Genomic DNA, 16109 nt, shown 5'->3' with positions numbered 1-16109 from the left:
GATAATGAGGGAATAACACACACCTGAGAAGCCAATTGTCCCATTACTTTTGATCCCTTAACAAGTGGGAGGCACATATGCAAACTGTTGTAATTCCTACACCATTCTCCTGATTTGGATGTAAATACCCTCAAATTAAAGCTGACAGAATGCAGTTAAAGCACATCTTGGTAGTTTCATTTCAAATCCATTGTGGTGGTGTATAGAGCCAAAAATGTTAGAATTGTGTCAATGTCCCAATATTTATGGACCTGACTGTATTTCTTTCTCAACAGGTTTTGTTGTGCACTATATATGAGGAAAGCACTTCTGTTCATGAGGCAGACGTGGGTGGTGAAAACCTCTTTGTGCTGACGGCACCAAATCATAAAAAAAATGATAGAATTATATACTCTAGAAATCTTAATTTGCCAATAACAAAGTCAGTTACAAAGTAATGCACAGCTTTTTATGTAACATTTTCAGCACGCATTTTTTAATGTTTTGCACACAAACACTAACAAATATGAAGCAGACTACACATCCAATGTATAATTGTTCAAAATCTTCCGCAGGTGGATAAAGAAACAAAAGTTGTTTAGCAGGTAACACAACAGACTACATATCTAATGTATAACTGTTCAAACTGATCCAAATTTGGATAAATAAAGTTGCATAGCATTTAACACAAAGAAGAACTTTTATCTTCAAAGTAGTAAATCTTCAAATATATCTGTAAAAGAACAACACACCTTTAATTCACAACAGCAAATAAACATGTCATATGTCTATTAAAACAAGGCAAATCAAACATTGCATACAAAATGCTGGAGCAAAGTGACCCCCCCCTCCACCCAACTCTTTCCTTGGCAATGATTCCCAGCTGCTCCTTCCGCATGCCCAGCAGGTACCAGAATCCACAGTGTGACAATGCTCATGTTCAGTGACTGGTTGCTAGACCTAGTACTGTCGCATAGGAAGAGGCCATGTACTCTCCTATACCAGGAAGAATGCTGAGGTAGTGGAAGGGGCAGCAGAGGAGCTCTGGCAAGATATTAGTGGTTCAGGGCATTCACTTTACACAGACTGTCACTTTGCCCTGTACGTAACTCGTTTCTTTAAATATTTTAAAGCAAGCATCTCCTTGAGTGCCCAAACCAGGTGTTGAAGGCTTTAACTCATCCCCTCTGTATTTTCTGATCCTTGTAACAGGTGGCTTCACTGACCAATAGTAAGACATGAATGAGTGCAGCCTAGATCTCACAGTTACAGGTGGAGGTGACTATTTGCACAATAGTGTCTTTGCTGTTGAAGTTTCTTGGGCGCTTTTAAAGAAATTAGAGCCGGCATACGGGAATGTTGATTTCTGGCTGTAACAACTACTGTTCAGTTAGGGACATCTAAAGTAATGGTTTTGAAACTGTAACGTCAAAAATTTACACTACTGAGAAGAGAGACTCTGAACTCTTAACCACTTGCCCTCTAGAGGATTTACCCCCTTAATAACCAGGCATTTTTTTTGTTATTCGGTGCTGCACTATTTCAACTAATACTGTAATTGTGAGGTCGTGCAATGCTGTATCCAAACAAAATTTATGTTCTTTTTTTCACACAAATAGAGCTTTCTTTCAGTGGTATCTGATCACCTGTGCGCTTTTTATTTTTTGCACTATAAACAAAAAAAGACAGAAAATTAGAAAAAAAAAAATAAAAAAAAAATAATTTTTTATTTTCGGCTATAAAAAAAATATAGTAAACTCAAAGTTAGTCATAAATGTAGGCCAAAATGTATTCTGCTACATGTTTTTGGTAAAAAAATCCCAATAATTGTATATTGATTGCTTTGTGTGAAAGTTATAGCATCTACAAACTATGGTATAGAATAGATAATGGAATATATGCCATTTTTTGCTATACAGCGCTATGCTAGTTTAACTGACAATTGCTCGGTCATGCAACGCTGTACATAAATTAAATTTATGTCCTTTTTTCACACAGATCGTGCTTTCTTTTGGTGGTATTTGATCACCTGTACGCTTTTTATTTTTTGCACTATAAACAAAAAAACCCTAAAAATTAAAAAAAAAAATATTTTTTACTTTTGGCTATAAAAAAATATATAGTAAACTCAAAGTTAGTCATAAATTGAGGCCAAAATGTATTCTGCTACATGTTTTTGGTAAAAAAAATCCTAATAAGTGTATATTGATTACTTTCTGTGAAAGTTATCGCATCTACAAACTATGATATAGATAATGGAATTTACACTCTTTTACTTTCTGGCTGCCTATCACATTTGCGCGGTCATACAAAGCTGTACCCAAACAAAATTTATGTCCTTTTTTTCACACTTTTTTTTTTTTACACAAAGTTGTCATTTAAATGATATATTGTTCACATAAGCCATCGGTATATGTGGAATTACACCTCAAAATACATTCTGCTACTTCTACTGAGTATGGGGATACCACATGTGAGACTTTTTGGGAGCCTAGGCACATACAGGAGCCTGAAATCCAATGACCACTTTGAAAGCCTGAAGGTGTGCAATTTCCTCATTTCACTTCCTCACTACCCATCACAGTTTCAGAGGCCCTGAAATGCCAAGATAGCACCAAATGCCCCAAAAAGACCCCTTTTTGGAAAGTAGACACCCCAAGGAATTTAAAAAGAGGCATGTGAGTATTTTGCAGATCTAATTTTTTCTCACAAGGTTTCGAAATATAAAAAAAGAAAAGAAAAAATATGTTTTTGTTTACTTTCTTCATTTTCAAAAAACTTGTGGCAACAAACGAGATCTACAAAATACTCACAATGCTTCTTATCAAATTCCTTGGGGTGTCTACTCTCCAAAAAGGGTTCATTGGGGGGGGGGCTTTGGTGCTATCCTGGCATTTCAGGGCTTCCGAAACTGTGATAGGTAGTCAGGAAGAATTATGAGGAAATAAAGCCCTTTAAAAGCGTGACTGCTTATTGGATTTTTGGGGTCCTGTACAGGGCAAGACTGTCAAAAAGTCTCTCACATGTGGTATCCCCATACTCGGGAGAAGTAGCAGAATGTATTTTGGGGAGTAATTACACATATACCCATAGCATGTGTGAGCAATAAATTATTTAAGTGACAATTTTGTGTAAAAAAAAATAAAAAATTGTTTGTCATTTTCCAAACACTTGTGGCAAAAAATAAATTCTTCTATTGACTCAACATGCCTCTCAGCAAATAGCTTGGGGTGTCTACTTTCCAAAAAGGGGTCGTTTTGGAAGGTGGGTGCATTTTATGCCCAGCATTAGAAGTTTATGCCACACATTACTCACTCTTCAAACCACCTGAAGATCAAGCATTTTCTGATACTTTTTTTTCACATGAAAAAAATCTGTATTTTTGCTAGGAAATTACTTTGAACCTCCAATTATTATATATATTTTTTAAAGCAGACACCCTAGTGAATAAAATGGTCGGTGCTGCAATTTTTTGTGTCACATAGTACTCGCACAGTGACTTTTCAAATTAAAATTTTTGAAAAAAATACACTTTTTAATTTTAATGCACAAAAGCACAATATATTGGCCATTTATTTGGTAACTTATAAAAAATGATGCTATGCTGAGTAAATAGATACCAAACATGACATAAAACTGCGCATGCACCGTGAAATGAGGACAAACTGCATACATTTTTAATATTCATAAGCAACGCTTTAAAAACCTTTACAAGCCACCATTTTAGATTTACAGATGAGGTCTAATGCTAGAATGACTGCACTTGATATTACATTTGTGGCGATACCGCACATGCATGGTGCAACCGCTGTTTACATACTGGCACGGGGTCAATGCTCAAGCACGCATGCAGGTGCGCACGCAGTGGAGGTACTATTTTTTTAAAGTTATTTAGATTTTTTTTAAATTATTTGTATACTGTCCCTTTCATTTTTTTTTAATCATTGTTAATGCTATCACAGGTAGATCAAATATCCCCTATAAAACTTCAATGAGCATTGTCATATATTCTTTTTTGAGAAATCTGGGGTTTCTCAGACTCTAGATATCTCCTCTGCCCTTACATTATCTAATCTCACCAAGATCGGTGTAATCAGATGCTTTCCCAATTTACAAATGGCGCTATTTATATACTGCGAAACTGAAGAGATGAAAAGCTCGTTACTTCCGATTTCTTAAACTATAGAGATGATTGCACCATTCCGGTCTCCAATCAGCTCTATGGTCAGCTGGCAGAAACACCGGCTGCATTCTCAGGTTCCCCTGATGGCACGGAACTGTCCGAAAAGGCAATGGCAGGCAGCAGGGGAGGGGGGCATCTTCTCTGGCTGCTTGTAAAAGCAATCCTGCAGCTAATTAGCCACTAGGATTGCTTTCACATGAAAGCCCATCGTCGGCTGAAAAAAATGATACCAGGATGATGCCTGCAGCTGCAGGCATCATCCTGGTATAACCACTTAAAGTCCAGTGATTTACCAGTACGTCGCTGGTCCTTGTTGGGTGTATATGTTATGTTGGTTTTTTTTTTCTTTCATTCAGCCCACAGGCAGCATAAAAAAAAACCAAAAAAAAAACAAAGGAGAAGAAATTTCTGCCAGAAAATGTGTGTGGTATACCCACCATTAGAATATACCTCCCTGCATCCACCCACTTCTAATGGTGGGCACACATGAAATGTGCCAACAAATATTATAAAATATATATGCCGAAGCATGGGGGCCATCCACCCACTGGCCACCCCAAGCCTCCATGCTTTGCCATATATGCTCTTTTTTTTAACTGCAGATGAAAAATCTCATCCAAAAGCGCTGCCCACACTGACTTATGTATATTCTGAGAGCAAGTGCCTGTTGCTGTCAGAATAAATGGGTCGGTGCTGCAGCAGAAAGCATTTCTGCAAAGAAAACAGCAATGGTTAACAATAAAACAGTAATAAAACAGTAAAAGTGGAACAGTAGAACAGTAACAAAAAAATATTTTGGGTTTTTAAAATTTTTAATTTTTTTGCGAATTTGTACTTTTCATTTTTTTGAATTTTTTATTTTTTTTTTAAACGTTAACTTTTTAAAACCCGATTGTAGGTTCTCTCCAAATGCAATAGCCAATTTCCTGACTACCTAACATCTTTCGAGACCCTGTGCAAATATGTGCCCTGAACTGTGCCGTGCTGTACCCTATACTAATACTCTACTAGTGTGTGGCAGAGACCAGGTTGGTCAGGACAGGAGGAACAAAAAAAGTGGGTGTCACACCTAATTCCATGTCTGCTACAGACATGACATCTTTTTTGGGGTGCCTTTTAGATTAAGGTACCAGGAATGGCATCGGGAAAATGCCTCTCATGCAGCCGGCTAACTGCATCTGGGTTGGGGGTTTGGGCCACAGCACCTTCTGGATACAAAAGGGCCGTGATGATCCCTTCCTGGAATTTTAGGAAGGATCCACTACGTCCAGTTGCTTTGGACAAAAGCATTATATAGAGCCAATTGAAATCAGAAGACACTTTTCTGTACCAGTGTCTGGCTTTTCAGGAAACTAAGTACGGCTTCATCATCTGCTCGCTGAAGTCCACCCCTCCCATGTTAAGGTTATAATCGGGGACACAGAGGGGCTTCTTAACAACACCAGCTGCCGTGGTAATTTGGATGGCCGTATCTGCATGAATCGAAGACAGGACAAAAACATCCCGTTTGTCCTTCCACTTCACTGCAAGCAATTCCTCATTTCTCAGGCAGGCTTTTTCCCCCTTTCTAAGATGGGTACTTTCAAGCCGTCAGGGGAAGTCCCGGCGATTAAGTCGCACAGTGCCACATGCGCCAATTCTAAGATTGTACAAATGTCTAAATAGTGGCACACTTGAATAAAAATTGCCCATGTATAAGTGGTACCCCATATGGAAAAAGGATGACACCAAGTCCCAAACTATCTTGCCACTGCTCCCCATGTAGTCTGGGCATCCGGGGGGTTCCACGTGACTATCTTTTTCATTGTAAATATGAAACTTATATGTATAGTCTGTTGCACGCTTGGTGGGGAGAAATTGTTTGAATGCAAGGCGGACAGAAAAATTAATGAGGGACTCATCAACACAGATGTTTTGCTGGGGAGTATAGACATCCGCAAATTTTTGGTTAAGGTGATTTACGAGGGGCCGAATTTTGCTGAGCAGGTAAAATTCAGGGTCACCCCAAGAACAACTGAGTGTGTTGTCGCTAAAATGCATAAAACGCATTATATTCTAATATCTAGTCCTGGCCATGGCAGCAGAGAACATGGGCATATGATGAATTGGGTCTGTGGACCAATACAACCACACCTGACTTTTTAGTAATGCCCATGTTGAGGGTTAAGCCCAAAAAAACTTTAAATTTGGAAACCCGTAATGGGTTTCTATGCAAATGGTCTGGCAAGGTTTGAATTTGGGTTGGTGGCGATAACTGTTGTGCATATAAATTGCTTTGATCCACAATCAATGCATACAGATCCTCCGTGAAAAGAAGCTCCTAAAAATCAAGGGGAGTATTTAAATTTGCTGTTTCCACCTGAATTTCCGGGTTGGGCAGTGAATGGGGGAAGTACGGGTGTTGCAAAATTTGTGGGCTGCCAATCGGTATTTGCAAACATGTCCAGACGGACACTATGGGCCTTACAGGCCCGTGTGCAAATTCTTGGTGGCTGTGGGACACTCCTTGTGCTTGCCAGCGCACTAGCTTGTACTGTACTTATGGGACTCGCCACGTCACCAAGTGATACTGCAAAGCTGGTATGAAAAAGACCAGGATGTACTAGGCCGCTGATGCTCGCCAGTTCACCAAAAGGTAGAGCGGCACTAGTACTGACACTCTGCTGCATATGAGCGTCATCATGCGTTTGTAACATCTCAGCAACCTGGGAATGGGGTCGGGGAATGCCTGATCTTAGCAGGGACCTCGCCTCCATCGTCTGAGCTATCTGTCAGGGTGCCGCTGCTGTCTGCAGGTTCGCATTTTGAGCCTGATTCTGTCAGTGAGTGTTTCCCTTCGCTCTCACCTGACATACTCAGAATCCTGTAGGCCTCTTCACTAGTGTACCATTCGTTGGACATTTTGGCCACTAAATTTATAGGTACCTAGTGCGACTCACGGGAAAAAGAGCACCTGGCTGTCAGGGACTCCATGAACCGCTATAAAAAATTTACCGACAAGTGCTAACAGAGATCAAGCCTGATTCTGTGAACACTGCGGTTTTGTGTGCAATGTACCAAGTGAGTGATCTACTGACACGGCACCTGCTGAGGGAGAGGGGGGGGGGGCTGTGGGTAAGCGTAGGGGCTAAATGCAGGTGCTGGCAGGTGCCGGAACTGATCCTGCTAACACTGCGTTTTTGGGGACGCAACACTAACGTGAATGCTGGTTTAGTTCTTTATGAGCGTGTTTCTGGCAATTAAGGGGTTAAATGTAATTACTGGTGCCCTAGCGGGCAATCTGACGCTATCTGGGAGGGGCGCTAAAGCTATCTGAAGTCGCCAGCGACACTAATACAGTGATTAGTAGAAAAATTCTGTACACTGTACTAATGACACTGGTGACAGGGCAGTGAACTGGGGGGGGTCAAGGGGTTAAATCTGTCCTAGTGTGTTCTAACTGGATTTGTGTAGTGCTTTTACTCACAGTTGATGTTCTTTCTTTTCTCTCTGGAACAGAATGTGCCCAGGCAGAGAAGCTTGACATATTTTCCTGTCCTGTGTAATTGTCAACACAGGACAGGATAGGTCAGGGATCGAACACCCGACTTAGGCCGGACATCACTGGCCTAATTCGAATGACTGATCCCTCAGGGATCGAATTGGGATACCCACAGGTTGGTGGGGGCGCGCGTGCACCCCCCGGCCCGAGAAAGCCGTGGGAGCGCGAATCATGTATACATACACTTGATACTGTGCACAGGGGCTGCCCTGCAGCAGTAAAAGTACTGTGGCCGATCCCCAAACGGTTAATTAAAATGCAGTGTCTTATTTTCATACAAACACAAAAAAAAGAAAAAGTCATAACAGTTCTATTTAAAGATAATACTAAAATAGTAATATGCTTTGTTTGCAGGATTATAAAAAAGTTTACATCTAAGAAGCATCAACCATGAGAAATCTTAGCAAAAAAAGGTCTGAGCAAAAAACAGTTTGTATAGTAACTTCCAAAATCTATCAGTTTCCAGCTGTACCCAGGTGTGGGGAGATTCTGGGATATTACTAATCCCTGGGTAATGTTGTCTAGGGACACTATGAGCTTTCAGTTACAGAATATACAATTGTGGACTAGAAGGAAAGGTTGCATGTCTCTTACAAAATATAATGATTAAAACATGTACGTACAGGATCACTCAGGATCAGCCAGGCCCACGTTTAGCAATGGTTTGTGTACCGGTTGCAGCTTTTCATCAAACAAACAAACAGTGTTTTGTGCAGGGCTAGGCTAGAAAACAAATATATATATTTATTAAGTTACAAAACAAGAATGTTTACATTTTTACTCACAGACTATCTTAGAATGTAAACCTGTCATGTATATTGTATGAGTTAACCCCTTTCCGCCAATGCCTTCGAGGGCTGGGAGGCAGGCTTGCTGATCATGTGACCATCGTTATTGGCTGTCGTGATCGGAAAGCTCCCGTTGGCAAGAAGACATCGGGAGCTTTCCATTACCCACAGGAAGCTGTGCCAGGAGAGTGCACGGTGCATATATGCAGCCTCTCATAATTAAAGTCCATCTGCCAAGAGGCTGCATGTATCCATACAGCCAGCAGGAAGTAAAAAAAATATTATTACTGTGGTATTACAATCTAAAAAACCTATAATAATAAATAAAAAACAATAAGCCAAAAAAACATTCATGAGAGGAATATGTAGGCTGTCAATACTGATCTTTTCAGAAAATGCTAATCTATGGCTTGCTCTCATTTCCTCCACAGCATGGGAGAAGGGAGTGCCTAATATACAGTGCAGGTGATGTGGGTTTCAGAAGATATTTATACCTCCTATTTTGGCACTGTGTTTACACTGGAAGGTGTGAGACATCAGGGCAATTCCTGTCAGTAAGAAGGCTCAGGAAGAGCTGTTACAGCTCTGTCCATTCTCTGCCTGCAAGAATAGATCACTTCTATAGTGATCTATTCTGTCTGATTGCAGCCAATAATAGATTACTATTAGAACTGATCTGTTGATGTACAGCTGCATGTGGGGTCTGGATCAGGTCGCTACTGACTAAAGGAAAAAAAAACAAAAAACTACTGTATACTGCCAAAAGTATTGGGACACCACTCCAAATCATTAGATTCAGGTGTTCCAATCACCTTCATGGTCACAGGTGTATACAATCAAGCACCTAAGCATGCAGACTGCTTCTACAAACATTTGTGAAAGAATGGGTCGCTCTCAGGATCTCAGTGAATTCAAGCATGGTAACGTGATAGGTTGCCACCACCGCAATAAGTCCATCCATGAAATTTCCTTGCTACTAAACCGTTCCATGGTCAACTGTTATTGGTATTATAACAAAGTGGAAATAACTGGTAACAAAAGCTACTCAGCCACGTAAAATGACAGGATGGGGTCAGCACATGCTGAAGTGTACTGTGCGCAGAAGTCGCCAACTGTCTGCAGAGTCAATAGCTAAAGATCTCCAAATTTCGTGTGGTCTTCAGACTGGCACATTAGTGTGTAGAGAGCTTCAAGGAATGGTTTTCCTTGGCCAAGCAGCTTCATCCAAACTGGACATCTCCAAGTTCAATGCAAAGCGTTGGATGCATTGGTGTAAAGCACACTGCCACTGGACTCTAGAGCACTAATCAAGCTTCTCTGTCTGGCAATCCGATGGACATTTCTGGGTTTGGCGGTACTTGCCTGAATGCATTGTGCCAAGTGTAAAGTTTGGGGGAGAGGGGATTATGGTGTGGGGTTGTTTTTCAGGGGTTGGGCTTGGCCCCTTAGTTCCAGTGAAGGGAACTCTTAAGGTGTCAGCATACCAAGACATTTTGGACAATTTCATGCTGGACTGCGCACAGTGTACAAAGCAAGGTCCATAAAGACATTGATGAAGGAGTCTGGGGTGGAACTGAAATAGAGCGGAGACTGTGAGCCTGGCCTTCTTGACCGATATCTGTGCCTGATCTCACAAATGCATTTCTGGAAGAATAGTCCAACAGTCCCAAAGACACTCCTAAACCTTGTGTACAGCATTCTCAGAAGAGTTGAAGCTGTTATAGCTGCAAAGGGTGGGCCAACTCAATATTGAACCCTACAGACTAAGACTGGGATGCCACTAAAGTCCATGTGTGTGTAAAGGTAGGTGTCACAATACTTTTGGCAATATAGTGTGTGTGTGTATATATATATACAGTCAGGTCCATAAATATTGGGACATCGACACAATTCTAACATTTTTGGTTCTATACACCACCACAATGGATTTGAAATGAAACGAACAAGATGTGCTTTAACTGCAGACTGTCAGCTTTAATTTGAGAGTATTCACATCCAAATCAGGTGAACGGTGTAGGAATTACAACAGTTTGCATATGTGCCGCCCACTTGTTAAGGGACCAAAAGTAATGGGACAATTGGCTTCTCAGCTGTTCCATGGCCAGGTGTGTGTTATTCCCTCATTATCCCAATTACAATGAGCAGATAAAAGGTCCAGAGTTCATTTCAAGTGTGCTATTTGCATTTGGAATCTGTTGCTGTCAACTCTCAAGATAAGATCCAAAGAGCTGTCACTATCAGTGAAGCAAGCCATTATTAGGCTGAAAAAACAAAACAAACCCATCAGAGAGATAGCAAAAACATTAGGCGTGGCCAAAACAACTGTTTGGAACATTCTTAAAAAGAAGGAACGCACCAGTGAGCTCACCAACACCAAAAGACCGGAAGACCACGGAAAACAACTGTGGTGGATGACCGAAGAATTCTTTCCCTGGTGAAGAAAACACCCTTCACAACAGTTGGCCAGATCAAGAACACTTTCCAGGAGGTAGGTGTATGTTTGTCAAAGTCAACAATCAAGAGAAGACTTCACCAGAGTGAATACAGAGGGTTCACCACAAGATGTAAACCATTGGTGAGCCTCAAAAACAGGAAGGCCAGATTAGAGTTTGCCAAATGACATCTAAAAAAGCCTTCACAGTTCTGGAACAACATCCTATGGACAGATGAGACCAAGATCAACTTGTACCAGAGTGATGGGAAGAGAAGAGTATGGAGAAGGAAAGGAACTGCTCATGATCCTAAGCATACCACCTCATCGGTGAAGCATGGTGGTGGTAGTGTCATGGCGTGGGCATGTATGGCTGCCAATGGAACTGGTTCTCTTGTATTTATTGATGATGTGACTGCTGACAAAAGCAGCAGGATGAATTCTGAAGTGTTTCGGGCAATATTATCTGCTCATATTCAGCCAAATGCTTCAGAACTCATTGGACGCCGCTTCACAGTGCAGATGGACAATGACCCAAAGCATACTGCAAAAGCAACCAAAGAGTTTTTTAAGGGAAAGAAGTGGAATGTTATGCAATGGCCAAGTCAATCACCTGACCTGAATCCGATTGAGCATGCATTTCACTTGCTAAAGACAAAACTGAAGGGAAAATGCCCCAAGAACAAGCAGGAACTGAAGACAGTTGCAGTAGAGGCCTGACAGAGCATCACCAGGGATGAAACCCAGCGTCTGGTGATGTCTATGCGTTCCAGACTTCAGGCTGTAATTGACTGCAAAGGATTTGCAACCAAGTATTCAAAAGTAAAAGTTTGATTTATGATTATTATTCTGTCCCATTACTTTTGGTCCCTTAACAAGTGGGAGGCACATATGCAAACTGTTGTACTTCCTACACCGTTCACCTGATTTGGCTGTAAATACCCTCAAATTAAAGCTGACAGTCTGCAGTTAAAGCACATCTTGTTCGTTTCATTTCAAATCAATTGTGGTGGTGTATAGAGCCAAAAATGTTAGAATTGTGTTGATGTCCCAATATTTATGGACCTGACTGTATATATATATATACAGTGAGGAACAGACGTATTTGAACACCCTGCGTTTTTGCAAGTTCTCCCACTTAGAAATCATGGAGGGGTCTGAAATTCACATTGTAGGTGCATTCTCACTCAAGAGACAGAATTTAAAAAAAAAAATTCAGGAAATCACATTTTATTATTTTTAAAGAATTTGTCTTGCACTGCTGCATATAAGTATTTGAACACCTGAGAAAATCAGTGTTAATATTTGGTACAGAAGCCTTTGCTTGCAATTACAGAGGTCAAACGTTTCCTGTAGTTCTTGACCAGATTTGCACACACTGCAACAGGGATTTTGGCCCACTCCTCCACACAGATCTCCTCTAGATCTGTCAGGTTTCGGGGCTGTCGCTGAGCAACACGGAGTTTCAGCTCCCTCCAAAGATGTTCTATTGGATTTAGGTCTAGAGCAGGGGTGGGCAAACTTTTTGACTTGAGGGCCGCAATGGGTTCATATATGGGACCCGGGGGCCGGACCAAAAGTAGATAGTAATTCATCCCCCATATAGTAATTCATCCCCCATATAGTAATTCATCCCCCATAGTAATTCATCCCCCATATAGTAATTCATCCCCCATATAGTAATTTATCCCCCATATAGTAATTCATCCCCCATAGTAATTCATCCCCCATATAGTAATTCATCCCCCATATAGTAATTCATCCCCCATAGTAATTAATCCCCCATATAGTAATTCATTCCCCATATTAATTCATCCCCCATATTAATTAATCCCTCATATAGTATTTCATCCCCCACAGTACTATTCCCCCCAAGTAGTAAGCCAAGTCCCCCCTGTGTCAATTCACTTACCTTTGCTCCGCGCGTTCCTCTCGCCGTGTTCCCGCGCCGTTCCGGTCTTCAGGGCGGACTGTGAGAGGAGCCTAGCTCCCTTCACATTCGTCACGCTGCCCCGCCTACACACATCCTGACAGCCAATGTTTGCCTGCCCTGGCTGTGTTTTTTTTTTTTAGCACGCTCCGCGGGCCGGATTAAAAGGTCCGCCGGGCCGTAGTTTGCCCATTGCTGGTCTACAGACTGGCTAGGCCACTCCAGAACCTTGATATGCTTCTTATGGAGCCACTCCTTGGTTATCCTGGCTGTGTGCTTCGGGTCGTTGTCATGTTGGAACTCCCAGCCACGACCCATCTTCAATGCTCTGACTGAGGGAAAGAGGTTGTTGCTCAAAATCTCACAATAAATGGCCCCATTCATCCTCTCCTTAATACAATTCAGTCGCCCTGTCCCCTTTGCAGAAAAGCACCCCCAAAGCATGATGTTACCACCCCCCATGCTTCACAGTAGGGATGGCGTTCTTGGGATGCAACTCATCCTTTTTCCTCCAAACACAACGAATGAAGTTTAGACCAAAAAGTTCTACTTTGGTCTCATCTGACCACATGACTTTCTCCCATGCCTCCTCTGGATCATCCAGATGGTCATTGGCAAACTTCAGACAGGCCTGGACATGTGATGACTTGAGCAGGGGAACCTTCCGTGCAATGCATGATTTGAAACCATGACGGCGTAGAGTTCTACCGACAGTAACCTTTGAAACTGTGGTCCCAGCTCTCTTCATGTCATTGACCAGCTCCTCCCTTGTAGTTCTGGGCTGATTCCTCACCTTTCTTATCATCAGTGATACAACACGAGGTAAGATCTTGCATGGAGCCCCAGTCCGAGGGAGACTGACAGTCGTCTTTAGCCTCTTCCACTTTCTAACAATTGCACCAACAGTTGATCTATTTTCACCAAGCTGCTTGGCAATTGCCCCGTAGCCCTTTCCAGCCTTGTGAAGGTCCACAATTTTGTCTCTGGTGTCTTTTGACAGCTCTTTGGTCTTGCCCATGGTAATAGTTGGCGTCTGACTGACTGTGGGGTGGACAGGTGTTTTTAAAGAGCTCAGACAGGTGCTACTAAGTTAGATTAATGAGTGGAGTAGAGGTGGACTTTTTAAAGGCAGAGTAACAGGTCTTTGAGAGCCAAAATTCTTGCTGTTTCTTAGGTGTTCAAATACTTATGTTCAGCAGTGCAAGACAAATAAATTCTTTAAAAATCTTACAATGTGATTTCCTGAATTTAGTTTTTTAATTCCGTCTCTCAGAGTGGGAATCCACCTATAATGTGAATTTCAGACCCCTCCATGATTTCTAAGTGGGAGAACTTGCAAAATCGCAGGGTGTTCAAATACTTTTGTTACTCACTGTGTGTATATATATATATATATATATATATATATATATATATATATATATTACAGGATTTACATAGCGCCAACAGCTTGCTTGGCGCTTTACAACACATATGTATACACACACACATATATATATATATATATATATATATATACACACACATATACATACATACACACACGTCTCAGAACCTTAAATGATCATATACAGTGGATATAAAAAGTCTACACACCCGTTAGAATGTCATGTTTCTGTGATGTAATAAAAAATTAGACAAAGATAAATCATTTCAGAACTTCTTCCACCTTTAATGTGTAAACTGTACAACTCAATTGAAAAACAAACTGAAATCTTTTTTTTGGGGGGGAGGGGGGACATAAACTAAAATAATGCAGTTGCATAAACTGTGTTCAGAATTAGGCAATCACATTCAAAATCATGGACTCAGTACACACCTGCCATTATTTAAAGTTCCTGTAATTAACCCCAAATAAAGTTTAGCTGTTCTAGTAGGTCTTTCCTGACAAAAGCCATGGTTTGCAGAGAGATTCCAAATCATCAGAGGGATCTCATTGTTAAAAGGTATCAGTCAGGAGAAGGGTAAAAAAAGGCCAAGGCATTAGATATAACATGGAACACAGTGAAGACAGTCATCATCAAGTGCAGAAAATATGGTGCAAGAGTGACCTTGCCAAAAGCTGGACGTCCCTCCAAAATTGATGAAAAGACAAGAAGAAAATGGTCTGGGAGGCTGTCAAGAGGCCTACAGCAACATTAAAAGAAGCTGCAGGAATATCTGGAAAGTACTGGCCGTGTGGTACATTTGACAACAATCGCCTGTATTCTTCATTTGTCTGGGCTATGGGGTAGAGTGGCAAGATGGAAGCCTTTTCTTGCTAAGAAAAACATCCAAGCCCGGATAAATTTTGCAAAAACACATCTGAAGTCTCCCAAAAGCATGTGGGAAAATGTGTGACGGTCTGATGAAACCAAGGTTGAACCTTTTGGCTATAGTTCCAAAAGATATGTTTGGCGTAAAAACAATACTGCACATCACCAAAAGAACACCCAGAGTGTACAATGGTGGTGGCAGCATCATGCTTTGGGGCTGTTTTTCTTCAGCTGGAACTGGGGCCTTAGTCAAGGTAAAGGAAAATGAAATTATGAACAGTTCCAAATACTAGTCAATATTGGCACCAAACCTTCAGGTTTCTGCTAGAAAGCTGAACATGAAGAGGAACGTCATCTTTCAGCATTACAACGACCCAAAGCATACATCCAAATCAACAAAGTCTTCACCAGAAGAAGATTAAAGTTTTGGAAAGGCCAAGACTTGAATCCAATCCGAAATCTGTGGAACAATCTGAATAGGGCTGTGCACAGGAGATGCCCTCGCAATCTGACAGATTTGGAATGTTTTTGCAGGGAAGAGTGGGCAAATATTGTTGTGTAATAAAATCAAAAGGTGCTTCAACAAAGTATTAGTTTAACCACTAGCCTACAGGGCACTTATACTCCCTTCCTGCCCAGGCCAATTTCCAGATTTCAGCGCATGTCGCACTTTTAATGACAATTGCGCGGTCATGCAACACTGTACCCATATGAAATTTTTATAATTTTTTTTGTGACAGATAGAGCTTTCTTTTAGTGGTATTTAATCACCTCTGGGTTTTTTATTTTTTCTTAAACCAAAAACCACTGAAATATTTGAAAAAAAAAAAAAAGTTTTTTCTTAGTTTTTGTTATAAAATTTTGTAAAGTGATTTTTCTCCTTCACTGATGTGCGATAATGAGGCTGCAGTGATGGGCACTGATAGGCTGCACTGATGGACACTGATAGGTGGCACTGGTAGGTGGCACTGATGGGCATTGACAGGCATCACTGATTGGCAC

The 16109-nt window shown here is 41.2% G+C and overlaps 1 protein-coding gene across 1 annotated transcript in view; it reads right to left on the bottom strand.

Annotated features, from left to right (window-relative positions):
- Positions 1-451: 451 nt before the first annotated feature.
- The window catches only part of RNF17 (ring finger protein 17), a 458697-nt gene continuing 443039 nt past the window's right edge, over positions 452-16109 (bottom strand). Inside the window, exons 36-37 of the mRNA XM_089666019.1 lie at positions 8327-8426; positions 452-712 (exon numbers count right to left, since the gene is read on the bottom strand). Coding sequence (XP_089522145.1) covers positions 8331-8426 — 96 coding nt within the window. The 3' untranslated portion in view covers positions 452-712; positions 8327-8330. The remainder of the gene's footprint in view (positions 713-8326; positions 8427-16109) is intronic.

Source organism: Staurois parvus, unplaced genomic scaffold (genome assembly GCF_062004578.1).
Source record: "Staurois parvus isolate SC_StPar_1 unplaced genomic scaffold, SC_StPar_1.0 ptg000050l, whole genome shotgun sequence".
Classification (NCBI taxonomy): Eukaryota; Metazoa; Chordata; class Amphibia; order Anura; family Ranidae; genus Staurois; species Staurois parvus.
This window is presented reverse-complemented; position numbering and strand designations above follow the sequence as displayed.